The sequence below is a fragment of the Mustela nivalis genome (assembly GCF_964662115.1).
Source record: "Mustela nivalis genome assembly, chromosome: 4".
Taxonomy (NCBI): Eukaryota; Metazoa; Chordata; class Mammalia; order Carnivora; family Mustelidae; genus Mustela; species Mustela nivalis.
The window spans coordinates 95,267,389-95,295,353 of NC_139023.1; the positions used below are offsets into that span (position 1 = coordinate 95,267,389).

General features: G+C 37.3%; 1 protein-coding gene across 18 annotated transcripts in view; it reads right to left on the reverse strand.

Moving 5' to 3' along the window:
• ANK2 (ankyrin 2) overlaps positions 1–27,965 on the reverse strand; it is a 661,731-nt gene that overhangs the window by 227,514 nt on the left and 406,252 nt on the right. For 2 of the 18 annotated variants that reach the window (XM_082727923.1, XM_082727931.1), the window contains exon 1: positions 25,269–25,961. The exons of 13 other annotated variants lie outside the window; for them this stretch is intronic. In XM_082727923.1, the coding sequence (XP_082584049.1) occupies positions 25,269–25,397 (129 nt within the window). In that variant the 5' untranslated portion in view covers positions 25,398–25,961. Of the gene's footprint in view, positions 1–25,268; positions 26,004–27,965 lie in introns of those variants that run through there. 3 more of the 18 variants (XM_082727922.1, XM_082727916.1, XM_082727920.1) reach the window with 3 other exon arrangements.

Here is a 27,965-nt window from a genome sequence, read left to right on the forward strand (position 1 = left end):
TCTTTGCTCAGCAGGGAGCCTGCTTCCTCCTCTCTCTCTGCCTGCCTCTCTGCCTACCCCTGATCTCTTTTTGCCAAATAAATAAATAAAATCTTTAAAAAAAAAAAAAAGATTTTATTTATTTATTTATTTATTTGACAGAGAGAGAGAGAGAGAGAGAGATATTACAAGCAGGCAGAGAGAGAGGGAGAAAGCAGGCTCCCCACCAAGCTGAGTCCGATGCGGGGCTCAATCCCAGAACCCTGAGATCACAACCTGAGCCGAAGGCAGAGGCCCAACCCACTGAGCCACCCAGGCACCCCAAGAGGTAAAACTATTTTTAGAACATAAAAATTTAATATTCAACAATCTTTTCATACAGAATTGAGCAAATCCTAAAATTTCTCTGTGGCCTCATTCCTTCATTCTAGAATTGAGGTCTGAATCCCTGTACTTAACACATGTAAAAGCAATATTAACCACTCTAGCTCAAGGAAAGATGTCTGTAGGTGCTCAGTAAATAATTTTGCCGTGCTTTAACAGCATGAATTGTTTCCTGGAATCTTTCTGTCTCATTAATACATCACCCATTCTACCACCATGCCTTGGATTTTCCTCTCTTTCAGCCAAGCAGTCAAGCATCCCTTTCGCCACCAGTCCCCGTTCATTGTCTCTTTCAAAGCTCATCTTAAAATTCACTTTCCCCTAAAAGTCTTAATTACACCTATGTTAGTTCCTTAACTTGTTCTATCTTTTTGAATAAAGTTGGGACCACTATCAGCTATTTGCTCTTTTTACAGAATATGGCTTGTCTCTCACTGACCTTCTCACAGATGTAAAATACACACAGTAGTTTAAATGTTTGCTAAGTAAATGAAAAAAGTCAGCTACAGATAGGAGCACAATTGATCATATCAATATTTAATTGCACTCTACTGACCTTTTTACACATTCACAGAAACAGATTTCAAACATTTTTACACATGACAAATCTTTAATTTCATTTTCATTTCCACATCCATAATAAACACTCTCAGTAGTCTCTGAATAAATAATAACATTGTTTGGAGTTTATTTTCCTAGAAAAGAATTTGTACTGCTTCATTTCAGAAGGAAAAAAAATGTTCATAAAGTACACTGAGGACATAAACTAAAAAAGAAACATGTTGAAAACAAGATACTCTTTCTAAACGACTAGTAATTAGGTTTCTACCCTCTCTCCTTTATCCCTAGAAAATCTTCCCATTGTTTCCTAATAGAAAAATGTCCTACTTACTGGATATAATAACACCCATGCTCTTTATCATTAGGGCTGCCCAAAATATGCCTCAGAGCAGTATCAAAATCTCACTACTTCAGTGAGTAAAATTTAGTGTCTAAACAAGTACAGGCTAAGGAATGACAATTAGACACTGCTGGCGCTCCTGTGATTGCTAAAACTTCCTATTTGCTTATCAAACAGTTAAGCTATCAGTCTAGAAGATAGCATAGCTGTGAAAAAAGATCTTCAACGAACAGCTTCATACGTGACCACTCCAGGCTAGCCCAATGCTCCTTTCTGCATAATCCAAAAAAAAAAAAAAAAAAAAAGGTGAGAGGAGTTTGCAAAAGAGGGCATTGCTTCAGAGGTTAAAATACTGCTAGTTCTAGGGGCCTCTGGGTGGTTCACTCAGTTGAGTGTCCAACTCTTGGTTTTGGCTCAGGTCATGATTTCATGGATCATGATCTCATGGGTGGTGAGATCTAGCCCCACATCAGGCTCTGTGGTCCGTGGGGAATCGGCCCGAAGATTCTCTCCCTCTGTTCTATCCCCTACTTGTGTGTGCATTCTCTCCCTCAAATAAATAAATAAATAAATAAATCTTTAAACAAATATTGCTAGTTCTATTTCCTAGTGGTTAACTAAAAGCAGCTGCCAGACAGACTTGTCACAAAAGCTTGTGACAACCTATATACCTAACATTTTGCCAACTAGATGGTAAGGTTAGCAAATACTGTGCAGTACTCGTGCCTTAATCATGGCCCCGTAGACTTTTAGGATCTCTGTGGACATTTGACAAGGGATATGCTTTCTGCCAGGGCAGAACAATGTCACCACTGTTTCTCAAAAATGCTTCAAAGTCATTAGGGCAAATTACTCAGAAAGCAAATATTTGCATGTTTGGCCACACTTCGAGCAGGATACTTGACTTTGGTGCATGATTTAGAATGTGAAATTCAAACCCCTCACGATGTGACATATTTGCAATATCCTTCTTAAATTTCCAGGCACTCTTACTGTTATTATTTCATCAGTATTGCTGTGGTTCAAATCCATCAAAAGAGAAAAAAGATTAAGAACTGAGAACAAAGGCCAGCCTCTCATCTGTAATCTTCTGAAAGTAGTTGCTGAAGTCCCTACACAGCAAAGCTAAAAACCATTCACTGCAGTTTTAAATTTCACCTTTTAAATAAGAAGCAAAGATTATGAAATCATCAGAAAACTTAACACCTTAGAGAAGAACTAACTGCATCAGTTCTCTACTTTAACCTAAAGAGTCTAAATTTCACAGCTACTACAGAGGAATGAAAAGACCTCTGCGCTAGGAAAAACTAATCCCCGATTTGGGTTCTACCACTCATTTACCTGCATGGATTTGTGTAACCTTTATCAAATCTGGGCTTTAGTTTTCTTTTTTTTGAAAAGAGGGAGGTCAGACTAGATGACTGCTAGGTCCCTTCCAGCTCTGAAGTTCTTTACTTCCACGCAAAAGCACTTGTTTACATTTGAACATGTACTTAACAGATGGTAGTTGAAGCTGACCACCTATTTGGTTAGCTAGCATGAGAAAAAAAAGAAAGAAAAAGAAAAAGAACAACTCAATATCTTGCATCACGGGTCCCTGGTTCTCTGAGCAGACTGCATGCAGTGACATTTCCATGGGACACACACAAGGGGAGATGAAAGGACCATTGTGTGAAATATGGCAAACTCTGTCAGTGTTTAGGAGCTCTTTTTCAAGGTGAGGACCCTTAAGCTCCTGCTTCACCTTTCCTGAATATTAGCCCTACTGGAAAACTAGAAACATTTTGGAAAGCTCACCCTGTCAGTTTTCTGCATCTCACAACTATAAAACAACTTACATCTGGAGGTGATCTCATTCTCGGAACCTGATGTTATAGGACAGCTTTATAGGATTTTGTAGGACAAGGTTTTGCAAATCAACTGCATAAAATAGAAGAGATTTTAGTCTCCCTCATAGATTTCAATTTACTTGTCCTTAAAGGGCAAGTGCTGTCATATTAAAAATATTGAAGAACATTCAGTTAGGCGTCTGCTTTCAGGCTCAGGTCATGATCCCAGCGTCCTGGTATCGAGCCCTAAGTTGGGCTCCCTGCTCAGTGGGGGGCCTGCTTCTCCCTCTCCCTCTGCTGTTCCCTCTGCTTATGCTCTCTCTCTCTGTCAAATAAATAAATAAATCTTTAAAAAAAATATTGAAGAACATATTTTGCCTGGAGTCTCTAAAGAGGCAAATCCAAAAGAATGTTTCACTCAGAACTATGGAATTTAATTTTTTTTCTCTCTTGCAAGTTGTAAGGGTTATTCAAGGATATATATCACACAAATGAAAAAAGGCAAGTCCACTCTCTTAATCTAAACTATCACTACAGCATCAACTGTCCTAATATGATAGTGTTACTACTTCGTATTTGGCAGATCATTAACATGTAAGATACGTGTGGCCTTTGCTGAACTTAGAAAACTGTTTAAATTATAACCCACCTCCCCTCACACTCGCCCACTACCAGCTTTTTCTTTTTCTTTTTTTCAAACCACGCTAGCCATAATTCAAAACTGATTGTTTTGGTCAAATATATTTATCTGATTAAACTAACATTTCACTACTCCTATTGTGTGCAGAATTCTCTAAGCCCATTCACGGGAAACCAGGGACAAATTCTTCTCACTTTGGGAATCACTGACCTGTGGAAAAAAAAACTGGAACATTCTGTGCAGCAACAGAGACAGCACATTATTTTCTCTTGTGTTTGGACACATTCAATAACATTTCTTTAGCTAAAAGTTAAACATGTAATGATTTTTACCCATTGGATCTGTTATATAACTGATCAATCAGGAAAACCGTTGCATAATTTATAGATCTTCCACAGATTCTCTATATTAACACGTGGCATCACTTTTCTAATTGAGGTCAGTATAAACAAGTTTGACTGTGTATGCTGTCCACAAATTAATCAAAATGAATATCGCCAAGCTATTTATGTGCCCACAAACATCAATTAACCAATTTAATTTTACATTCCTCCCAGCTATTATTTTCATTCCAGGCTGCTGCCTCTTGACTCCTAGTGTATAAAGGAGGACATTCTTTAATAAACAGTGAGAAGTTTTCTAAAAGTTACTCCACACAATGCCCGGCATAAAGCAGGCACTCCATAAATGCCCTTGACTGACATTAAAGACACTATGAGGCAAGACGTGGAGGGTGTGCAGAGCAAGCCTAGAGGGCCATGTGACTTGTTCAGTTCAGTCATATTGGACTGCATTTTGAAACACAACATGAAGAAAACAATTTAGCCATTGTGTGCTCCTACTTTTTCTGGAAAAAAAAAAAAATGCGTATCCACATACCACTCAGAAAATGGTTAACTACTACAGCAGGGGCTCCCCAAAAGGCTTACTTGTAGAAAAAGTGAAGGATGAAAATAAAAAAGCAGGGCAGGGTCTCCACTGCAATCTGACTTTAACAGTTACTTTCTGAAACGTAAGTCAGTATTTTAGTTTACTATCATTTCCTGGAAGTTTCCATCTGGAATGGAGGGAGAGTGGATAGGGGTAATCTGGAAAGGATTCTGTTAAGGGGATTTTAAGATGAATGAACAGTGCATAGCACAACTGGTGATCACTTCATGGGGTAAAGTCTAGCGCCCAAAGGAACAATGTGCTGAGAGGACCTAACTCTTCACAACCAGCTGACCAGTTATGCTCTACATGATGCATGCCACAGTGGTCTAGACCGATCTATCAAAATGGTCTCTCACATGCCCTGTTAGTTAGACACAATGCTTGATCATTAGGACAAGATAAATAGGAGTGCGGTCCTCATGAGAATTTATAATCAACTTCTCCAAATAATGTCTTAAGTATATAGGAAACTCCACCACTATGTTCAAATAAATTATCCATGACTGAGATCAGCAAATAAAAATTCATTTATCCTTTCCATACTTCTCAAGTCTCAGTTCACTTTGTATATGGACAGTTTCCCTTTGATGGTTCCCAGGCATTAAGTTCCATATACTTATAGTCACCTTTTGTACATTTACCCGAGAGGTTCTGAAAAATAGCGACTTTTCAAAAACTTTTTGGGTTATTAAATACAATATGAAGGCTTAAATGTTTTGATACATTTGTCATTACTGAAAAAAGGTCTTCAATTTAAAACAGAGCCCAGTTCAATGGAATCATATACTCAAATATTTTAATCTATTGGTCTCAGAGTATTTTATAATAATAACATCCAACAAAATAAATGCACATGTACACATGCACACACAATACACACACACACACGTATATGCCCCACTTGAAATGCAACAGGAAACACAGACATTTGAAATACACTGCTATGGGGCGCCTGGGTGGCTCAGTGGGTTAAGCCGCTGCCTTCGGCTCAGGTCATGATCTCAGGGTCCTGGGATCCAGCCCCACATCAGGCTCTCTGCTTGGCAGGGTGTCTGCTTCCCCCTCTCTCTCTGTCTGCCTCTCTGCCTACTTGTGATCTCTGTCTGTCAAATAAATAAATAAAATCTTTTAAAAAATAAAATAAAATAAAATAATAAAATACACTGCTAGGCTGGGGCACCTGGGTGCCTCAGTTTTAAGTGGCAGCTCTTGGTTTTGGCTCAGGTCATGATCCCAGAGTCGTAAGATCCAGCCCCATGTCAGGCTCCAGGCTCGGTGTGGGGTCTGCTTGATGCTCTTTCCCTCTCCCTTCCTCTTCGGCTCCCTCCCCGTCTGCCCCATGCCCCACCCCCAACACACACAGTGCATACTGCACTCTCTTTCTCTCAAAGAAATAAATAAAATCTTTTAAAAAAATTAATAAAATTAAATACACTGTCAGGCTATAGGCAGGCTTTTATCAATTAAGAGCAAATTCAATTTCAAACTAAATTTCTAATACTAGTTCAAACCGGAGCAGATATAAGCATTTGTCAAAATTACCAATTAAACCTGACTTATGAGGATGGTAACTGATTTCCTTGTACAACAGTAAAACATTAAACCAAGAAGTTTCTGTGATTATAAAATATGGTACTATTAGGGTTTGGAAAAAAAAAAACTACATGTTGAGTGTGCATTTAATCAAGAACTAAATTAACTATAATTACAGAATGATAGACTAAATTCAATTTGTTTCAAAGGCTGAGAAAACTTAGAGCACCAAAAATAATCTGAATTTCACTGTTCCACTGACATTTTATTTGGGTTCTATTTCAAGATTTCTCTAAAGCAAATTTATTCTATACATCTTAAAGTATAAATAATTGTTTATAATCCTTTACCTATTATTCATGCTAGAATAAGTATCCTGATTGTATATCATTTGTTCCCCTGAATAATGGGAAATTTTTTGGTTAAGTTTTTAAATTATGTCCTACTTTTTTTGGAAGGCAGAATAATTTTACAGGCAATCAAAAACCCTGTGAATATAAAAATAAAAATATTATAAAATCAATATCATTAACTCAATTCTTCTAAAACTGTGTCATTGTGGTCTTATGTCCTCTGAACTACAATGTTATTGGCCATATGTTGTAAGGAATGAATTCCTGGCTGAGCTCTGCCAGCTGCCACTTTTAACTTTAGTATTCCAATCTGTGTAATAATGAGCTACAATAAATAGAATCTTAGGCTGATGTTTGTATATGTTAAATCTTTAGAATCATATGTTTATAAATCATGCTATGAGGTCAGCATATGATTTATCTTCTCTACAGGAAGATAAGAAAAAAATAAAGAAGGAAGAAGGGAGGAGGGAAGGAAAGATTGTAAATATGATAAGAAAATGCAGATCTATCTCTAAAACTTAAGAAGGGCTTTTTCCTTAAGAATAGTTATTTAAAATATTTTCAATAAATACGTTTTTCATTTTTCCAGTTCTTAAGAGCTAGTATTTAAATATTCTCAGGGCTTTCCTAGGTCAATGAAGAATCTCTCTCCCACACCAATGTGTTCTCCTCAAACTTGCTCCGGGCCCTGCCTTGTCTGGCTCAACCGACTAGCACCCCTATATTCTTTGCTGCTCAAGCTGGAAATACTGATGTTTTTGACATTCCCTTTCCTATATATCTAGGCCTAAAGACTCTGCTTTTTTTCCCACCTGTTAGCCACCATTTTAGGTCAGGAGCTCATCATTTCCTGGCTAAATTACGTTAACTCTCTCCTAAATAGTTTCCTGCTTCTAGCCTCACTCTATTCCAATCCATTCCCCCACACAATAACCAGAGTGAGTTTCCCAAAGCTCACATCTATTCAGGACACCTCCCATATTCTCCATGATAAAAGGCAAAACCTTCTATGTGCTATACCGAGTCCTATATGACCTGGTCCTCCTCCCCCATCTCATCTTTGCCTTTTCTTTTATATTTTCTTCTGGACTTTTATAAACAACTAATCCTTCCTCTGAATCACCTCTGTCCTTCCCTCTATATGTACAAGACTTCTCTTGGAACCCTTCCTGGGCAACAAAATGAAGAGCCAATTGTAAACATGGAGTGATCACAGTGATTGCTACTCTGAACTGTAATCATCTTTGTGCATGCTTGTCTTCTTCACTAGACTATGAGCTCATGGTGGACAGACATTATATTTTATTTGTCTGTTTGTTCCTAGTACTTCTGACAGTGCCTCTAATACAGCAGACACTCATAATTGATTACTGGACAAATGATAAAAAATCTTTCTTGACACATTCAAAATGATTGTTTTTCACAAACATTTGTTTCATTCATCCCATAAATATTTATTCAGTGCTCGATGCCAGGCCAGAACACGTCATTTAAATAAAGAGGCAAATGGGCAGTATTTCTGATGTAAACATAAATTCTTCAATAAATCTCTGAAATGGCAATCTGCAGCAATCTATTCAATTACCAGTAAATGCTCCTTTGTTTGTTCATATTACTATTCTGTCAGCTCTCATTAGATTATGTTTTCAGATGTTTGATTTCGTCATGAAGGGGACTAGGCACCAAACTTACTCATAATCACATTATTGCAAATGGCCGCAAGAGCTACAGTGGCCATAAACCAAAAGATAGTTTATTAAGTTAGGATAAAACTATTGATCACAATAGTGGATATTGCCGATATGTCAGTCATGTCTAAAACCTACATAGAGTAATCACTGCTAAAGCCAGAGAACTGTCCCAGTTGTTCTCTAGAGGTACAAATAGATTCTCTTACAATGACTGTCTATGCACACACATACAGACACACACACAAACACACACACACTGTTACTCTTGGCTTGGCCTCTAAAGTATTAATGTTTCTCTGTGGCCTCTAAGGTATTATGTACGGTGGAAACCTCTTTTCATTCCATTCTTTCCATCTGTAGAGCTGCTCTGTGTTCTTCATGATTGGTTGCCATTTTTATTGATGATGATGGGCCCCCCATAGATCTCTGCCCTTATCGTCACATTTAACCCTCTTCACAGACCTCACTTCCTTTTGACCATGACCTTCTCCGACATTGCTTTTTATCTATCATGCTCAATTCTTTCTCCTTCTCTCCACTGTTTTTCCTAATTTCTTCATATATTCCTTTACTTCTAACATGTTTTACTTTCAACGCAAACACTAACCTTTGGTAGACAACTACCAATAATACAGCAAATTCATAAACACAAAAATACCTGACAGTTATCAGCCTATAGCAAGCAGTCATAGAAAAAACATGCATTTCCTGCTTTTCTTCATGATAAACAACCAAGTGTTCAGGCAGAACTCTCACTCGTTGCCACTAGTAGACATCAGTAATTCAGATACATGTTAACTGCAGTAAAGGCGCATCTTGAAGAGAGCACCATAAAAATTCAGTCTTGCCTTCTTTTTAATGACATTCCACTGTTTAAAATGAGAATTTCTAGGGTCTAAATCCCTATGGAAATATCATTCACTTATGACTTCACATTTTGATAACTCATTAGACTATATAGCAAAGTTACATTCAAATTTTATCAAATTTTATTAAACACATAGGTCACATTGTATTTGATCAAGAAGGATGTCATGACAATTTGACTTTATGCTAAATTCTTCCTAAAAAAAGAATCATCAATAAGAGTAAACGTAGCTTCCATTAACCACTGACATTTTAAAATGTCAGTTTTACTAAAATATTTTATTTCTATTTTGGTAATATTCAATTTTTGCTGCTTTGTTTTATAACCCAATATATCTCAGTTTATTATTATCCCACATTAAGATGAGGAGAGATGGATCTTTCTGTGTTATAAAGGCATCATACAGACCCCCTGACCTCATTGTTCAGCAGAGGGGAAATGACATTTAAAGACTTTTATGTGCTAACGACCTTTTTTGTGTCTGTAGCCAACGGTACCGCATTAGTCTTCCTTTCTTAGTTCCCTATGTATTTCTGACCTTGGGTTTTCTCTGTGGTCCAGTGAAAAAACCAACTTTCAGGAAATTCTAGAACTACTTCCATCTGCTGTTTGATAAACTAACTTCAAGCTTTGCGCAGTGGCAGTATCGTAGCCAATGAGGTTTATCCGAGGCGCGATTATTGCTAATTGATAAACTAACTTCACATTAGCCATTTGAATTTTGGGTCTGCAAGACCTACTTCATCTGTCCCCCACTCTTACAACAGAATCCTGTTGAAGACCTAGGACTTAGACATCCCCTTTGATAATATTTTGATTGTCAGAGATACAGGTAGTATAGACGGTTTGAATACTTGATAATTCCAACTATCCTGTCTTCCTATAATCTCATTAGTAGAGACTTCGTCCCCATGTAAACCATATTACGACTCTTCTGAGGCTCCCCCTACCCTCTTTGCTTTGTTTCTTGAGAGGTTGGAAATATTTCTGTGTATCTCAGTGGTATGTGATCCTATGCCTGGCGTACTCTGTGGGGCCCAGTGTCTGCAGCTACATCTGTTCTAAAGCCAGATCCCAAATGCCCTCATGGGCTGTGTCTGGTGGAAAATGTACCACCAAACCTCAGGTTATAGCTGCAAAGTACAATGGTGCTCTGTGGAAGGATCCAATATACTTTAAATTTCAATACTTTTTAACTTACAAAATTTGTTTTCAATTTCACATACTTGGGAAAAGGACCCATCCCTTTGTCAAATCTTATTAAAACAATCATTCCCTGAAGTACATACTATAGGAAAACAGCAACACTGTAATTTCAATACATTGGAAATTCAGAAGATAAAAAGTAAAGAGAGAGATATTAAAACACATATAAAAATAAAATTTTGAGAAATACATATATATATATATATATGTATATATATGCATGATGCATATATACATACACATCACCTTAAGAACAGAACTGCAAACATGGGTTTTCTCAAATAAGAACCTACTTTGAAATGAGCTCATTAGAAAAACAACAATAATAACAAACAACCCTCTAAGGAAGTTGTATTAGAATTTCTGATCTGATAGTTGTGACATCTCAGAATAGTATTCTATTTCTTTCTTTTATATGGGAGAGGCATTTTCCTAGTCAACTTTACTACTCTGTTAGGTCAAATTCTTGACCTATTTACTCCATGGCATGAAATGATAATTGAGCTCAAAGAGGAAAGAGAAGGAAAAAAAAAAGAAAAAGCCTTTGAACCCTTAAAGCTTTTGTCTATACATTTCACTGTCATATCTTGCCCGGATGTGTTTTTATCCCTGAGTCATCCAGGAAAATCCATGTGGTTTCACACAGAGAAACACTGCTTCTTCAGCATATGTGGAATCACAAAGATCCCTTTTAACTCTACTGTGCTTTGGTGTGCAGGAATGTTAGGTTTTAAACTTGGTTACAATATGCTGCTTGTTGGAACAGAAGTGTGTCTTTGGTGTTCTGTTCTACAGGTTTCTCTCCACTTGAAAATCTGTAAAATACTCTGACATGACACAATCATGTGACTGGTCTTTAAAGTCTAAATGAGCATCACACTTTAAGGCCTTGCTTTTTGCTCCTTTTGCATTACAACCATGGACATGCCTTTTAGCAGCTTTCAAATGGAGGAAACCTACACATATCAGAGGAGGGACCCTTCAAACCTTTTTACAGATCAATGGAGCACTGATCCATCTTAGAAGAAATGGAAGCTAGATGTCAGCCAGTCAGATGTAACCTACATCTGGATAACCTGTATACCTGAGTCACTAGTACGCAGACACCTCATCACAGGAGCTTGAGTGACAGTCATCAAAAACAGAGCAGGAAGAGAACAAGGAAAGTTAAACAAGGGAGTTTAACCCTGCTTTAGGGCAGCAGAACTTGTCATTAATATGTACTGAGTGTAAACAAGAATCAAGGCTTTGGGGAGAAACAGTGCAAATAGGAGTTAGCAGAGGATGTTGCTGGCCTGATGCAATGGACTTCATGTACTCCAGACTCATGTTTCAAGTCCTACAAAGGTGAGAAAACTTGTATTGCAAATAGTTAAATTAATAGTTTACAAAACTATTAATTAAAGGGTTTTTGTAGTTCTTAAACATTAGTATGACTTTTAGATGCAAACACAGTGAACTAACATTTAAATATCACAAAGAAAGATATAAAAGATATTTCTCCAGAAAATTCTTTTGTCCCCTCTTTTGTAATGTCTTGAATTTCCTTGTTAATATATGCACTTGAGAAGAGTTGATCACAAAACGTTAAGAGCTCTGGTTATGTGTCATTCTGTAACAAGGGTTTGTTACATACCCACATAAGCTTCTCTGTCTAGGTTTGATTCATAAGACTAACCTATGACAAAGTTGAGTTTAGGTCACAAAAAGAGTAATTTAATGTTTAGAATCAGTTGGGCATTTACTGTGTCTAAGGCAATGTGACATGATACAGGAAGAAAATCAGTAATCATTATTGGCTCAGCAAGCTGGTAAAATACTGTAACACCAGGGCGTTAGGCTGTTCTAGGCAGGATATTGTTCTCATCTTGTTTATTACAACAGCAAAGGGCATGGGCTTAGAAAAAGAACCTAAAGTTCCCCTAGGTAAACATATTTAGGTATCACGATATCATACAAAGATATACATACAAAGTTATCATACAAAGATTCTCATTTACAAAGAGAACACGTGTGTGATGTTAACAGGAGTACTTATGTGGTCTCCGATCAGTAGTCAAGTACTCTATGGCCCTTAAAATACATGCTCAATTTACAATATCATTATGCACTTGATTATAACTAAGAACTTATGTCAGGAGGGAACCAACATTACATATCTAAATATTTTACCATGCTAGATTAAGAAAGGCAAGTGAATTACTAAAGGCAGAGAAAACAGAAGGAAAAATTTTATTGAATTTGGCCATCCAGTAGCAAAGTTAATTAAAATGAGAAATGAAGGGCCCTTTTTGGAGAGACCAGGGAGTGATTCATTAGTTGTGAGAATATTATCTGTAGACGGAGAGCAGCTGCCTGCTCATGAAGATTATTAGAGAATCAAGTATGGTAAATAAAAGAGAAAGTTAGTTCTCACTGGCCAAAGTGAAAAGGATAACTCGGTCATATGTTATGCCCACTGCAATCAGAAGCAGTGGGAACACAGGTTCCCGTAAAGATTTCTGGTGTGTCTTAGTTACAAAAAAGAAGCAAAGAAGTAAGACAACTATCCAAGTAAGTCATGCTAAGTAGAATGAAATCTTCCATACCAGTAGGAAGATGAAAAATGCTAAACAAATGTTAGTTGTCAATGTAATTTGATATATTACATATTTAATATCACCAGCAAATCAACACACTTCCACCAAAAGAAAAGATCTTTCAAATGATCATTTTACTCAAAAAGAATTCAGGAATGAAATGAAAAATAAGGAAGGCCCTGCATCAGTGTCAACATCATCTACATCAAGGGTGCAGACATGGGATTTATAAAGGCCAACTTCAGATATTTGGGGAAAAAAACTATGACGAACAAAACACTGTTCTGATAATTTTGGTTATACCGTTCAACATACTATACGGAAGTTCTTTACATGTACCATTTCCTAAAACAGCAGATCATGCAAAACCCTGCAGAAATACATGTTTTAAAAACCCAACACAATCCTGTTTTGCATTTATAATTTCACTGTCTTTATTAAAAATACAACAATCTCTTTTTCTGAATGTGTCTGGGAGCTCAAGAGAGAGCAAAAGCTATTTTAAACTATACAAGTTGATTGTGTCTCTTAAATTTTTCCTTCTGTGATGACTTGGACACAATCAGCTAAATTTCACTGAATTCTGTAGTTAAAAACAATTCACTAATAGAACACTTGATAGTTTGAACTATCAAATAGACTAGATTGCTGACCTTTGTATTAGTTACAATTTACATGATTTCCTCCAGATTTGTTAAGTGAAATTCTACTAGAAGAAAACACTTCCTTCTCCCTACTTATCTGTTCATTTATTCAACTTTTTATTCCTGTTAGAAAGAACTCATAGGTATTTATTTTATTCTATCAGTTATAATGCCTTATTTTCATTATTATTTTGTTGCACAAACTTCTCTACAGCAGGTCATTGGGAGCTCCTTCAGGTGGGCATGCCCTGTCATTTTCTGAGCATTTCTTTTCTTGAATTGGCCATTTCCCCGGGAAGTTTTTGGTTCCTTCCATTGGAAAATGGTATTTAGAAAAAATCTGGGTGATACATGGCTCATCACTACTGAGGCATCATTGCTGTCAGACCCTCCCAGTGGACAGAGCTAGGAAACATATGTATGTATAGACACAGCACACTTCTATATACAATTCCCTTTTATGTATACATATATATATATATGTATATGTATATATAAATTAAATAATTTAAATCTAATAATTTAAAATAAAAATTTTAAATTTAAAAAATAAATTAAAAGTTAAATTAAATTAAAATTAAATATTAAAAGCAATGAGTTTATACTGATCCTTTTTTTCCTTCTCCCACATAAAAGAATGGGGAGCCTAGTAATATAATAATGAATAATAGCATTAAGCATAGTGATGTCAGAAACATGGTTTCCTTTTAGTCCTTACAACTACTTTGTGATATACATTTGTTAATTATTAGAGTTAATTATTATTAACCCAGATTGACCAAAAAGAAAACCAATTTGAGGGTCAGATCACCAGAATGTGGTAGAGCTGAACAGTATATTCTGACTTGACATTCCACACTTCTTTCCCTATACCAAACCAGAAAGATTTTTTATTTTTTGACCTTTTACACATACAATTTTTTTGTATTTAAGTATGACAGATATCTTCTTGCTACCTTTTCAAATTCACCATATGGAAAGCAATGCATTTTTATTTTCCTCCTGAGTTATATATGAACTTCTTTTTTGTTTCTGTCAATGACACCACCATCTTTTAAATATCATTGAAATGTGTAATCTTAAATCATGTTTATTTATCTTTTTTTCCCCCACTATTCCCAGTTGAGTGCTAATATCCATCCTGTTTCCCTCCCCACTGAGTTTTCCTGTGCAACTCTTCTAATCCTGCCCTGTTCCTCTCTCCTGGATTACTTCACAACATCCTGGATAACGTCCACTTCCTCCCCATAATCTTACATTATCATATGAACTTCCATAGTTTCTTTCTTTTCTTTTATTTTTCTTTCTTTTTTGCCTTATTGAGTTTAATTACCTCTTCTTTCCTGTGAAGTCAGCATTATTTCTAACTACCTACCAGCTCCTACCCAGCCCTTGTCACTGTGGTCATGTCATGCCAGGCTGTTCATCAACTCCTATGTGTGTACTCAGATGTTCTCTCCAGGTAAGCCAACCTTAACTATCTTCCCAAGGCCCAGCTTGAAGTTCGCAACCTCTATAAAAATAAGAAGCTGTAACACCTGATCTAGTATTGTCCTCTACATTGTCCCCATTGACATTAACCTTAAATACCTATGTAGAAGAGAAATTGCTTGAGAAAAAAATATTCTTTAACATCCACAGTCTTGATGACTCTTAACATAAAATTTAGCTCATACTAGTTATTCATGTAATAATTCTTTGATCCAAGGGACTGCAGAATCCTGCATTATATTACAGGTGCTACATACATCAAACTTGCATTGAAAATAGAGGAGATAATTGGTGGAAAATGAAGCATGTTAATTTTTTTTATCCAGCACAAGAAGGAAGAGAACCAAACAAGTACTATCTGAAAGAGCTTCTGGTTGACTCTAAGTAGAAAATGTAATCAAAACTAGAAAGCATAATTATCTGAGTTTCTTGACTAATCAAATTTTATAGAATTTTATAGATCATTGGAGTGACTAAATCATTTCAAAAGCTCTTATATGACTCACTATGGAATACATAACCCAGAAAGATCACGTGAGAAGGCCAATTTCAGTGATGAAAGAGGAATGCATCTCAGTTATCCAGCTTCCTTCATGGCAAAATATTTCTCATATTATTTAATTACAAATTCTTCTATCTCTCCAGTGCTATTTTCTAGCAGAAAAGCCAGAAGCTCAGAAATACTGCTTTTTGTGTTAAATAACTGAGTATGAGTGGTTTATGTTATATAAAAGGCCCTTATACAATTTGATAAAGTGTTTATAGTCAGAGTCGGCATCTGCCACTTGGTCCTTTGTCATCTGCCTTCTCCCCAGTAAGGACAACTTGTGCTTACACAGATGTCTTCCCCCCCACCACCCACACCCAGTCTTGGAGTCCTGTCCCTCAGAACCCACACCAAAGCCCCGTGCTTTGTAGATGACCATCCTGAACAAAAGCTTCTCAGTTCCCAAGTGACCCCTACTCTCAAGGGAGTTACTGTTTCCAGGTAAGCTGTCCCACTTACACTTTATGGGTTTCAGTTGTTTCAGAATGTGACATGGTTTAATTAAGCATTCTGGCCCAGTTTGAGGCATGAACCATAAATAAGGAGGAAGTTTGTACTTCTGCTCCTGGAAGAACTCAGGCAGTGTCTTATTTTCACTGAGCTGTACAGTTGAATGGGTGTGTGAACTGCTGAGGTTCACGTGTTTACAGTGGGCAGCCGTCATGACTGCCATTATATCTTTGTCAAATGATTAAAGACACCATGATAATATTGCTCTGTGGATTTGTAAGTCATGGTATTTATCAGTATTCAGAGGATTCACAGAACATAAGGGAGCCACAGTAAACTTTTTTTCCGCCAAGTGACTCAAATCAGCATCTGAAATACAACAGAAAAATGACCACACACTTTCATAAGATTACTTCATTTCATACATATCCTGTCTTAACAAATTTCAGAAAATGTCAAGTACCACAACAGGAACTATCTCCTTCCATTATTTCTTCTACCAGATAAGAACTTATGAACACAAGGCCTACTAAAGAAAACTTACATAATACATATAGAAAATAGACAATCTCCAATCCAACTTAATGGCCCAACTAACATTTTATTCTTGGTACCTGTGAAGGTACCTATTACCCCAGGTGGTCTGAGAATCCCTTGGATGAAGGCACTGTGTCTTGGACATAGGTTGAGCTCAAAACAACAACAACAAAAATCCCTATTAAATAAAGAAAAACTTGGAGATCCCCCCTGAATACCTCAATCATTTGTAAAAATGAAAAGCAGCAAAGACACAATTAAAAATGGTGTGTCATACAAGAAGAGAAAGAATTTAACACATCTCAGGTTCTTATCATTTTATAGCAGGAAAACTAAGGTCAGATCAATTTGTTTACCTAACATCACAGTTAAGTAGATAGAATTAAACACAAGTCTCCTAAATTTATCTTTATGAGCTTTAGAAGTATCTGGTAATTCTGCATAAATACCACTTATTATGTTAGTAAACACCTTTCTGGTATGTTGCTTATTCTTTATACCCTTACACCTTAAATCTATCTTTTATTTTGCTTAAAGTCTTGAAAGCGTTGACAGCTGTACTTGGTTTCAAACACAAAAGTAATGTTTGATCTTTGTATTCATAATAAAACTAATGCAGATTCTCAGAGTTCATGTTTGTATGTTAATATAATTTTTTTTAAAATTTAACCTAGACTTTAAATCACTCCCCTGATATATATATATATATATATATATATATATATATATATATATATAGGCATTTGGGAAAATCATCATTACTCCCATACAGACACATAAAAAGAGAGGTCATTGTCAATCTACACTTCTGCCTTGTTTTTGTTTTTGTTTTAGATTTATTTATTTATTTGAGAGAGAGCACATGTGCAGGCCAATGCACATAGGCAGGGGGAGGGGCACGGGGAGAGGGCGAGGAAGAGAAGCAGACTCCCTGATGAGCGCAGAAGCCTATGTGGGGCTCCCTCTCTCGATCCTGGTATCCCAACCTGAGACCAATACTTCTACTGAGGTGTTCCCCATGACATAGGCAGCATAGTTATGATATACAATAAGGGAACTCCTCTAGAAAAGGGTAGGTTGAATTGCAGTGAGGCCCTAATGGGAAAGATAGAGGGGAAACAGAAGCAGTAACTCCAACAGTACATGCTAAAAAGTCCATTCCAGAATTCTGCACAAACTGGTGGAGAATCCCTCTTTGGTGCCCTGGTGGCAGCTATGGTGAACTGGGAAGAGAATGAGAAAGCAGTTGGTAAAATATTCACGCAAAAAACAAAAACATAAGAGACAAATAAGCAAAAAACCTGGTACTGTAAGAAGTTGATGAATTAGAAATATAAAGAGAAATATATGAAGAATTAGAGGAGATAAATCCTCTGAGTTGCTCATTCCTTCTTCTTTCCACGCATTCATGCCAATGTATATGATTTTTGATATGATACAGGAAATCTATCAAAGTCAGGTATAAGAAACAAAAAGTAGCTGTTGACACACATGAGGAGTTCCAGAAGTGTTGACATCTCTAAAGGTTTGAGGATGCCAAGGCTGCTAAGTTACCAGTTAAATCCCTAGGACATTTGCTTGAGTTTATTCAAAATAGCAAAATCTGTTTAAGACGTAACTTTTAAATCACATTTTAGTGGCCTTCCTTCAAAAACCTAGCTGACCTAACTCTGATTTTCTTTGAGCTTAGTTAACAGAACTCAAACACACAAGTCTCATTCCTGAAGTTTACTCCATTTCGAGCAGAGATGGTCATACACATTATGAAGCTTTACAGCTTGTCTCTTAAACACTTGGTTCTTCCTGTGTTCAGAATTAATTGGTTATTATATAGACCAATTAGTCTCATTAGACTTTAAAAAGGTTGCCAGGGTGCCTCCTTATTAACAAAGGGAAAATTTTTCTCAATGGCAGTTATACTGGTAAATTTGTTATTGTTCCAAATTTAAAAATGGAACAGAGTTTAAGAGTGGGGGGCAGGGAAGGGGAGGGATAGAAATATTTATTCCAGTGGATTCTAATTCTCGTAGGAATCACCTGGGTAGCTTTAAAAATATATAGATTACAGTTTCCTTTCTCTCTTAGTCTATCCCCAAGATTCTGATTTATTATAACTAGGATGAAGCTAGAGCACTCTGATGAGATTTTCCATAACACTGTACACACTTAAAATCATGAGTCATTTCTGGAGAAAAAGGGTCACACTCAAATAGCTGATGGATGATTCCACTAGCAATTTATGTAGAACTTCAGATTTTGCGAATTGCCTTCTTTGTACTATTCCTAATTTAATGCACAGTGTCCCTGTCACTGAGAATAAAAGTATTTTTTTTTTTGTGAGGAAGAAATTATTTTGAGAAATACAAATGAGAAAGGGTGACATAATGGAAAACACAAACACAAAAAGATCATTAAATATGTGAGCAGAATTCTTAACTTCCCTGTATTTTCACTGACTCCTTCAAATACCTCTATAAAAAGTTTTCAGTACTCTGTACAATGTCAAAATGTGCTGGAAATATCATTATTGATGAATAAGGTAACTTATAAAATTAGAAGTTAGATAATAAAGATCATCAATGAATTAATTTGAACTTTTTTTAAGATAAAATAATTTATATGAACTCAGATTAATGTAACAAGAAAGGGGAAAAATTATATTGGGTTCTGTTTAAAGATTTTAGATTCCATTAATAAATTAAACTCACTTATAGTAGCTTCTTTTTTTTTTTTTTTTTAAAGATTTTATTTTTATTTATTCGTCAGAGGGAGAACACAAGTAGTCAGAGAGGCAGGCAGAGAGAGAGAGGAGGAAGCAGGCTCCCTGCTGAGCAGAGAGCCCGATGCGGGACTCGATCCCAGGACCCTGAGATCATGACCTGAGCCGAAGGCAGCGGCTTAACCCACTGAGCCACCCAGGCGCCCTATAGTAGCTTCTTTACATTAAGATTGTGTCTTGTAACAGTCTTCTTAAACACTTATCTCAAGCCTTGTAATTGGGTCTATTTTTGCCACAATCCTACAAAGTCACCCTAAGCTGTCACCCTAAGCTGGTTGTCACCACTCAACGGTTAAAAGAAGTTCTTTATAATTAAACTAATAAAAACCCAGACTTACAGTACTGGCAAAGAATACCATTAAGAGTGCAGGTCATTTCTGTAAAGATAATTGTTCTAGCCAAGACAGGGTTTGTGAATGCAACTAAGAATGGGAAAAGAAACAGTGTTAAGAAGAAAGTGCTTTTTAAAAAAATCATGATTCCATAAAGCCTCTAGATGTGAATAGATAGACCTGAGCATATTTATTTAGACTCAATGGGAAATCAAATCAGCAAAACCTTTGTTTTTATTTATGAGTAGACATTAGGACATAAGAATAGCAAATGTCCAGATAAAGCTCAAGACCTCACCAATCTACCTTATGTTAGTGTGGTTTCTGTTAGTACTGATATATTGATGAAGGGGTTGTAAGAAATCAAGACAATTTGACATAAGTCCTAAAAAATGTTATTGGGGACGCACATGGGTGGCTCAGTCGTGAAGTGTCTGACTCTTGATTTCAGTTCAGGTCATGATCTTAGGGTTGTGAGATGAAGCCCTGCATTGGGCTTTGTGCTAGGCATGGAGCCTGCTTAAGATTCTCTCTCTCCCTCTTCCTTTGCCCCTTAAAAAATGTTACTGGGATTTGCCATTTTTGAATAGTTTTAGCATGTAATACATTATACAGGACCACATTATTATGTTGTCATTGTATTTTTAATCATATTATATTTGGTTTGGTGCCCAGAAATCTTTGTGTACTTGGTTCTTGGCTAAGTATCATTGCTCTCAGAGTTGGCCTTCCATTTGGAATCAGGCTGCTGAGTGCCTTGCAGAAGACTCAAAGACAAGAAAGATGACTGAACTAGACACCTTCCTCCTACACAACAGGGTTCACCACAAACCACCAGGGAAATGGCACAGTCACCCATTGTTTTCAACGTTCATTTACAACTCATAATGCAATTCAAAAGTTCTAGAACACATTCCTCTCCACACTTGCAAATAACATTCTTCCATTTGACTGAAGTACACTAATTAGTAACTTTAACAAGTCTCCATCTCTTTATGTACCTCTACAACTTGGTGATAAGTGCATTGTATATACTGAACAAGTACTCTCGTTGCCATCAACTTAATAACCATGTGAACAAGGAGAATATAGTGGTGGGTGGGAGGTGGGGGAGCAGGTTTCCAAAGGTTATCCTAAAACAGTGAAACTTGTTCTCTTCAAGATAAAAATTATCGACATAAAAAATAAAAGCAAAGAACTGATCAGAACATCTTCTATGAAGTTCAATAAAAAGGACTTGGAAAAAAGTTTGCTTTCTGTGTAATCCCCTACAAAATCACCTTTCTGTGTCAGCTTAAAAAATGTGAAAATACATTTCAAGATCCTGATAAAATTGTATCAAAGAATGATAATATACCATTGTCTATCATTGACATCAACTGCTGTATCTAAGGAGCAAATGCTGACTCTTATTATTTGATTTTCCAAGAAATCTCATGAAATATCTTGATGCAATCATGATAGAATCATAAACTTAAATTTATAGTTTCATCTCAAACAGATCATTGAACTTATCCTCACAGTAATTAAATTCCTTTCAGTTGTAGGAAGACATTTTGAAGATGAAGAAATTGAAGCATGGCAGATTAAATGATTTACTTATGCCCTACATTCATTGTAGATACAAAACCAAGAAATCATTACTTCTTTTTCCCAAAGTACTTTGGACCCTGAGTTCAAATCCCAGCTCTGGCACATAATAGTTACATATGATTAAGCAAGTTCCATGAGCCTGAGTCTCAGTTTCCTTATTTGTAAAATGGCAAGAATAATCCCTAATGTATAGACCTGTTTTAGGATTAAGCAGTACAATGTATGTAAAGTGCTGAGACAGAGCCACATTGGTTATCAATAAATATTATTCTCAGGGCACCTGGGTGGCTCAGTGGGTTAAGCCTCTGCCTTCCACTCGGGTCATGATCCCAGGGTCCTGGGATCGAGCCCCACATTAGGCTCTCTGCTCAGCAGGGAGCCTGCTTCCTCCTCTCTCTCTCTCTGCCTGCCTCTCTGCCTACTTATGATCTCTCTTTCTCTGTCAAATAAATAAAGTCCTCGATAAATAAATAAATATTATTCTCTTACAACTTTATGGGGAACATGAACTCTGGCTTTTTGAACAGTATAAACTAAAATAAAAAGGAAGAACTTCTTAAGCATTACAATGCTGAGAACTGGTCATTCAAATTGCCTTCTATGACATACAATTCCAGTGAGTGCTGTAGACACTATGATGAATTGGAAAATGGTTTGTCCATGCTGAGACATAGAAAACATACCAATTGTTTGAAAATTGCTCGTTATCATAAGTTTAAATGAGAAATATTATTTAAGTATATGTTTTATTTCAAGGATGGAATTGTTTTGTTTTTTGCAGATTCTCTGAAATAATGTTTTTTCAAATTAAAAAAATATATATGTGATTGTAGAGAGAATATATTTTTTCCAGCTGTGAGAGAGAGGGAGCAAGGGAGGACAGCGGGAAGGACTGTTGCCCCAAACAACTCCTCAGTCCCGTATTCATGACTTTAGAAAGAATATTATACTCGCAGTCACTCCCTACAACTCAGTCTTATAAGTCTGGGAGAAATCATGACTTTGGGAATCATTCTCAAGTTTAAAATTCTCAGATTCTAGTGTAAAAATAAGACAGTGGACATACAAAGAAATGACTTAATATAAGCTAATAATTAGAATAGGAATATCCTTATTCCTAGAAAAACCTAGAATGTCAGTGTACTCTTTTGAGCGAAAACAAAAAACAAAAAACTTAGTTTGCTTCAACTAATCTTAATCTTGGTCCCTTTGCTTAAAGAAAAGTTATATTCTAGCTCTATCATAGTATGACAAAACACATTTGGTACACAATATATTTAAATATTAACTATCCAGACTATAGCTTGAAGACTGAACATTTTTATTCTAAGATAAATTCTGCCTATAATGAAGTTGAAACTAGATCTCCTATTATACAAACGTAGCCATTTTTAAAAAACCACACAACCAACAATGTGATAGAGGGCTTATAGCAAAGCATGCAATGTATTTCATGTTTACAGTAATTAAAATTTATTTAAAATGTTTTATGGAGTACAAAATCATAATGCAAAGATTCTTGTAATCAACAGCAAGTTTAGAAAAGAATCCTAAAATGATATACAAATATGAAGCAGCCTAATTGATTTAATACTTAATAATTCATCTGTCAGTAGAAATCTTTTCATAATCAGCTTACATATTTTTTTCAAGCTCCATAACTGGCTCTTGTCTGCACTGAGACAAGTCTCATCTGAATTTTGTAAGTAAACAAGTTTATTAGCAAAATAATTTTTACAAACAGATATGTAACTGATACTTTTAATCCTCATTACAACTGATGTATTTCTTTATAATTGTAAAATGGCAACAGCAAATAAAGTATAATTTTTAGGTCATTTTCTGGAGATGCTGTTCCAGAGTGCCACTAATAGGCAACTATCCCTTTCTCATTTCTTTATGAACTACTATTCTCCAAACCTTAAAGCATAACAGTGAGGTAAATTTTTCTTCTCTCAAACCAGAATTTAGAACTGGCTCAAGTAGTTATGGATGGGAGCTAAAAAATTAATCTGATACAGCTAAATATCTCAGCCACTCTTTAAGCAAGCATTTGTTGTGCTGTGTAAATACTCAAAATACCACATGCATCTGCAGTAGAAAAAGGAAGAGGGCGGGTAGGTATGTTTTAAAAAAAGAGAAAGAGGTCAAGAACAGGAACAAATGATAACTATGCCATTATTCCTCCAAGTTTCTTTGGTTCTAGCTTAATGGTATTATCTAGATGTGAAGATCAGATAATCCTGTCCTATGACCACATTATTAACCAATGATCTTGCCCACCATGTTGGATTCAAGCTAAAGCAAAGCAGCATCCAAGCAACTGAGATTATCAATAACTCTTGGCACTACTTCATTTCAGTGAGGTAGTCTTTCAATTTTAATAAAGTATAGAAAAGGGGAAAAATGAACCAGAAACAGAAACAAACCAGAGTGAGACCGAGAAATTTCCTAGGTGTATGCATGGTACTCTAGCGACATGACGTTACTAGGTCACAACTGAAGGCTGAATAAACAGTCCTGACCGGGAAGTAATACACTATTTTTAGGAGAACACAAGATTAAAAAAAAAAAAAAGAAAGAAAGAAAGAAAGAAAAAGAAAAAGAAAAAAAGATACAATCACAGGAAATTGCTTCATATAGCAATGTTTCACTTGGAGGATTAGAAGCAGAACTGTAGTAGTTGTCAAGAAGGAAGCCAACTCCCACAGAAAGGGTCAATAATACTTTTGATATTATAATAAAGAATGACTGCATCCTTGAGGCAAGGCCTTCTAAAGGTCAGACAAGCAATATTAAAGTTTTCCCCCAAAAGGGAAACTATACTGCCAATTTTATTTAATTATGTTGCCTAATAATAGTAACTTACGCTAACTAGCGATAAAATAAGTAATAAAACTGAAATGGGATAAATCCCTACGTAGTAAGGGCTCAGTTCAATGTGGGTCCTCAAGCGTCTTTCCAAAAATGTGGCAAAAATAACATCCCCCAAAATGGAAAGGTAAACATAATTTCCTATGACTGAGGAAGGGGGGCAAAAAAGCATTGAGCATATGGATTATTAAGCATCTAGATCTGCAATGCATTCCCAACCCTGGAGTTATGTTTAACAACAGCTTGTGTACAAATCACTATTTTTATGCTTTGCTAATGCAATATGCCATTTATTACATCCTGAAATTATTCAGTGACCTACTTCGTTAATTAAGACATTTACAGAGATCTTTCCCTTTAGAACCAGACCACTGGCCAAAGGACTATTTCGGTTCCACCAGGTTGTATGATTATTTCTATTTTAAAGAATAGAACATTTTAAAAGAACGTGACAGGTCCAGAGTTTAACGTAAAGAGAAACAACATTTCTTCCCATTATTTAACCTTAGTCTTTTCGCTTAATTGCTATGAATCATAAGATTAATGATGGAAACCAGAAAATAAACGAATTAAAATTTTAAAGATGCTGGGACACGGCTCACTGCACCAGTATTCTTAGAGCAGTTTCACACAGAACAGTGTCAACCTTCAGAAGGGGGAAAGAAAAATGAGTAAATAAAACCTGTGGTTTATTCTTAATCAGAGACCTACATCGAATATACAGTCCGTGAGAAGGCGCAGTGCTGAAAATGTAGTAGTAGAGATGAGGAACCAAAAGGGGAAAATACTTTAACCTTCCAACCATAAATCAGCCCCTTCCTTCTACTATGACAAGTGCTCAGAGTTACTTGGAGAAATAAAGCACCTGGCTCTGAGATTGAGTACCCATAACTGAGAAAAACGACGTGAAGGCTTTGCGTGGTTAAAGGGAAGGAAATTTGCCCTGCTCAGGCATCTCCTCCCAATGCAGCAAATTTGGACATGAGCTATAGGCTGCAAACGGAGCTTGGAAATGGTGCAGGGGAATGATGGAGGGAAGGGAAGATGAAGTTGCCAGTTCTGAGGCTGGATGGTTCTACCCAGAGCCTCAGAGGGAAGGGGTTAAAGGGGTGCTCCTCATACCTTTCTTTTCCGTTCCATACGTTCCCTGGGGATTTTCCGTTGTTTTTTTCTCTCTCTCTCAAGGTTTTTTTCCTTTTCATCCAGTTCGGCCTCTCGAACTTTTTTAATAGAAGCAGCAGCGTGAGCCATTTTGCAGAGAAAATCAGCAGAAGCAGTTACCGCAGCTCGGTTTCCACTCTCCAGCAAGCCAGGTGATTTTAGAGCTAGATGGAGATGTGATTTTGCCCACCAGGGCAATGGCTGGCAGCCAGAGCACTCACGAAATAATCCACTCCGCCCCCGAGCTAGGTCATAATCTTGCTCCAGCCTCTGCAGCACCCATAATTCACCAGAACGTGCCAAGGTCCCAGGCCAAGCCCCCCAGCAGCGCCCACCTGCACACACGCAGGCATAGGTGTGCACCCACACTCGGAAGTGGTCCCCGAGGAAGGCGGAGCACTAGACTCGGAGCTCTTGAGCAGTAGGGTGGCCGCAAGTGCCGGCAAGCATCCTACTAGTTGAAAAAGCCTTCCTTAGACACACATCACCAATTGGAACAGTCTTTGGGGACTCCTCCAGACAGTCTGTGTCTTCCGACTGGAGCCAGGAAGAGGCCACCTCTGAGGAACTGCTGGGGGTGGGGGTGCAGTTTACTGCCGCTTCCAACCACACCTCTATGCAGGGTGAGAAGAAAATGGTGCAGTCTCACTCAATGACTCGCTGCTGCTGCTGGTGCTGGTGCTGCTGCTGCTGTTGCTACGGCAGCTCCGCTGTAGCACATGACAGGAATTCCTGCCTTTTAAATCCCGGCCCTTCCCTCCTCCAAGGTTCATTTCAAGAAAAGAACCAACACCGTTTGGGGAGAGGACAAGCACGGTTGGAGTTACTTGCCCCCGCTAGAGACGTACACGGGTGAGCAGTCTGGGAAGGGCTGGGAGTAGCCTGGTGCAGCACCGTGTCATTTACAGACCCACGTGAGGCCGCATTAGGGAGCTGCATTAAGCCTGGAGTCGAAAGGAGCTGTCAGTGAGCACACAGCATAATCTGGGCTCAGCCAGGTTATCCCAGGAGAGAGAGGGGGCCCCTCCAAAGAGGCGGAGGCCGAGAAGGGGAGAGGGGAAGTGGGCGACACCTAAGACCACTTTCCCTCATTCGAAGAGGCGCAGGGGTACTCGTTATTTAGTTACCAAAGGCTTTTGTTAAACACCAAATTCACAGTAAGTAATGTGATGAAGTAAAGTGGGATTAATATCTCTAGAGGTTCCTGTTTATATACCCAAAAGAGAGGCACCGTGAGGAAGATACAACTTGGTAACTCAGAATGAACCCAGCACTTCATCTGATCCAGAAGTCAGTCAAGAAAGAAAAGAACTGCAGTGGCATGGACCAGCCTACATGGGCACAGCGATGGTTCACAGGTCAGTTAACTTCCAGCCAGCACAACTATTTAGTTTCTTACATACAGGAAGTATAACCCTCTCTGGTTTAAACAGCTGAGAATTCATCTCCTTTAAAAAAAAAAATTAAAAAATCTATCTATCTGTCTATATCTATATAGATAGATATCAGGGGCACTTTGGTGGCTCAGTCGGTTAAGCATCTACCTTCAGCTCAGGTCGTCATCCCAGGGTCTGCGGATGGAGCCCCGTATCAGGCCCCTTGCTTGGCGGGGAGTCTGCTTCTCCCTTTCCCTTTCCTTCTGACTGCCGGGCCCCCTGCTTATGCTTTCTCTCTCTCACTCTCTGTTAAACAATAAATAAAATCTTTAAAAAAAAAAAAATCAGCTTCTATTAACTCCCCAGTCTAGAAAATCTTGTACATTTTTGCAAGGAAACACACATAGACATTTAAGCTTCCTGGGCAGATAATATGTGGATTTGGGGAGGATTCCTATATGTTCTTAACCAGGTGAGTCATTGACTGCCCCTTGATATAATTGAAACATTTTCTTCTCTGAGGTGCTTGAAGATAATCAGCGGTGATGGTGTCAAAGCAGTCATTAAGAATGAAGGTGGTTCAGGGAAAGCAGTGAGCCTGGAGCACAGGGTGTTCTTAACACCATCTGGCATTTTTTCTTCTTCTAAATACTTTTTAAAAATGTTTACAACTAAGCTAATCTTTTTTGATTCATGGATGTCCTTTTAATTTAAAAACATGTGTCCCAACAAAAATGTGGCTGAGCCACAGACATAAAGTGGTTTCCCTGTTAGTGAGGGTGACTCTTTTGGGCTTCTTTTGGGACAATGCCCTTCCCCAGTCCCATTAGAACCTCTTCATTCTATATCACAATATATTCTCCCCTCTGTAGATTTCCCAAAAGAAAGATGGAAATTCACAAGTACAACTAGAGAAGAAAGTGGGGAGTACCTGTTGTAAAAACAAAACAAACAAACAAACAAAAAGTACAAAGAAACAACAGCAAAAAACACACAAAAACCAAAAACCCACATTTATATTTCATTAGCCTTTAATGAGCTCAACAGACCTACTTATAAAATTGAAGAGTAAAAATTGAATTATGTTGTTTTCTAATGCCAGGGAAATTATACATTTTTAAAACTTTAATCTGATAACAACATGAAGTTTGTAGGCAGAATTAATAGTCTTACTCCCCAAGATTCCCTCCCCCCCCTTTTTAAGATTTTATTTATTTATTTGACAGAGAGAGACACAGGCAATACAAGCAGGAGGAGTGGGAGAGGGAGAAGCAGGTTTCCT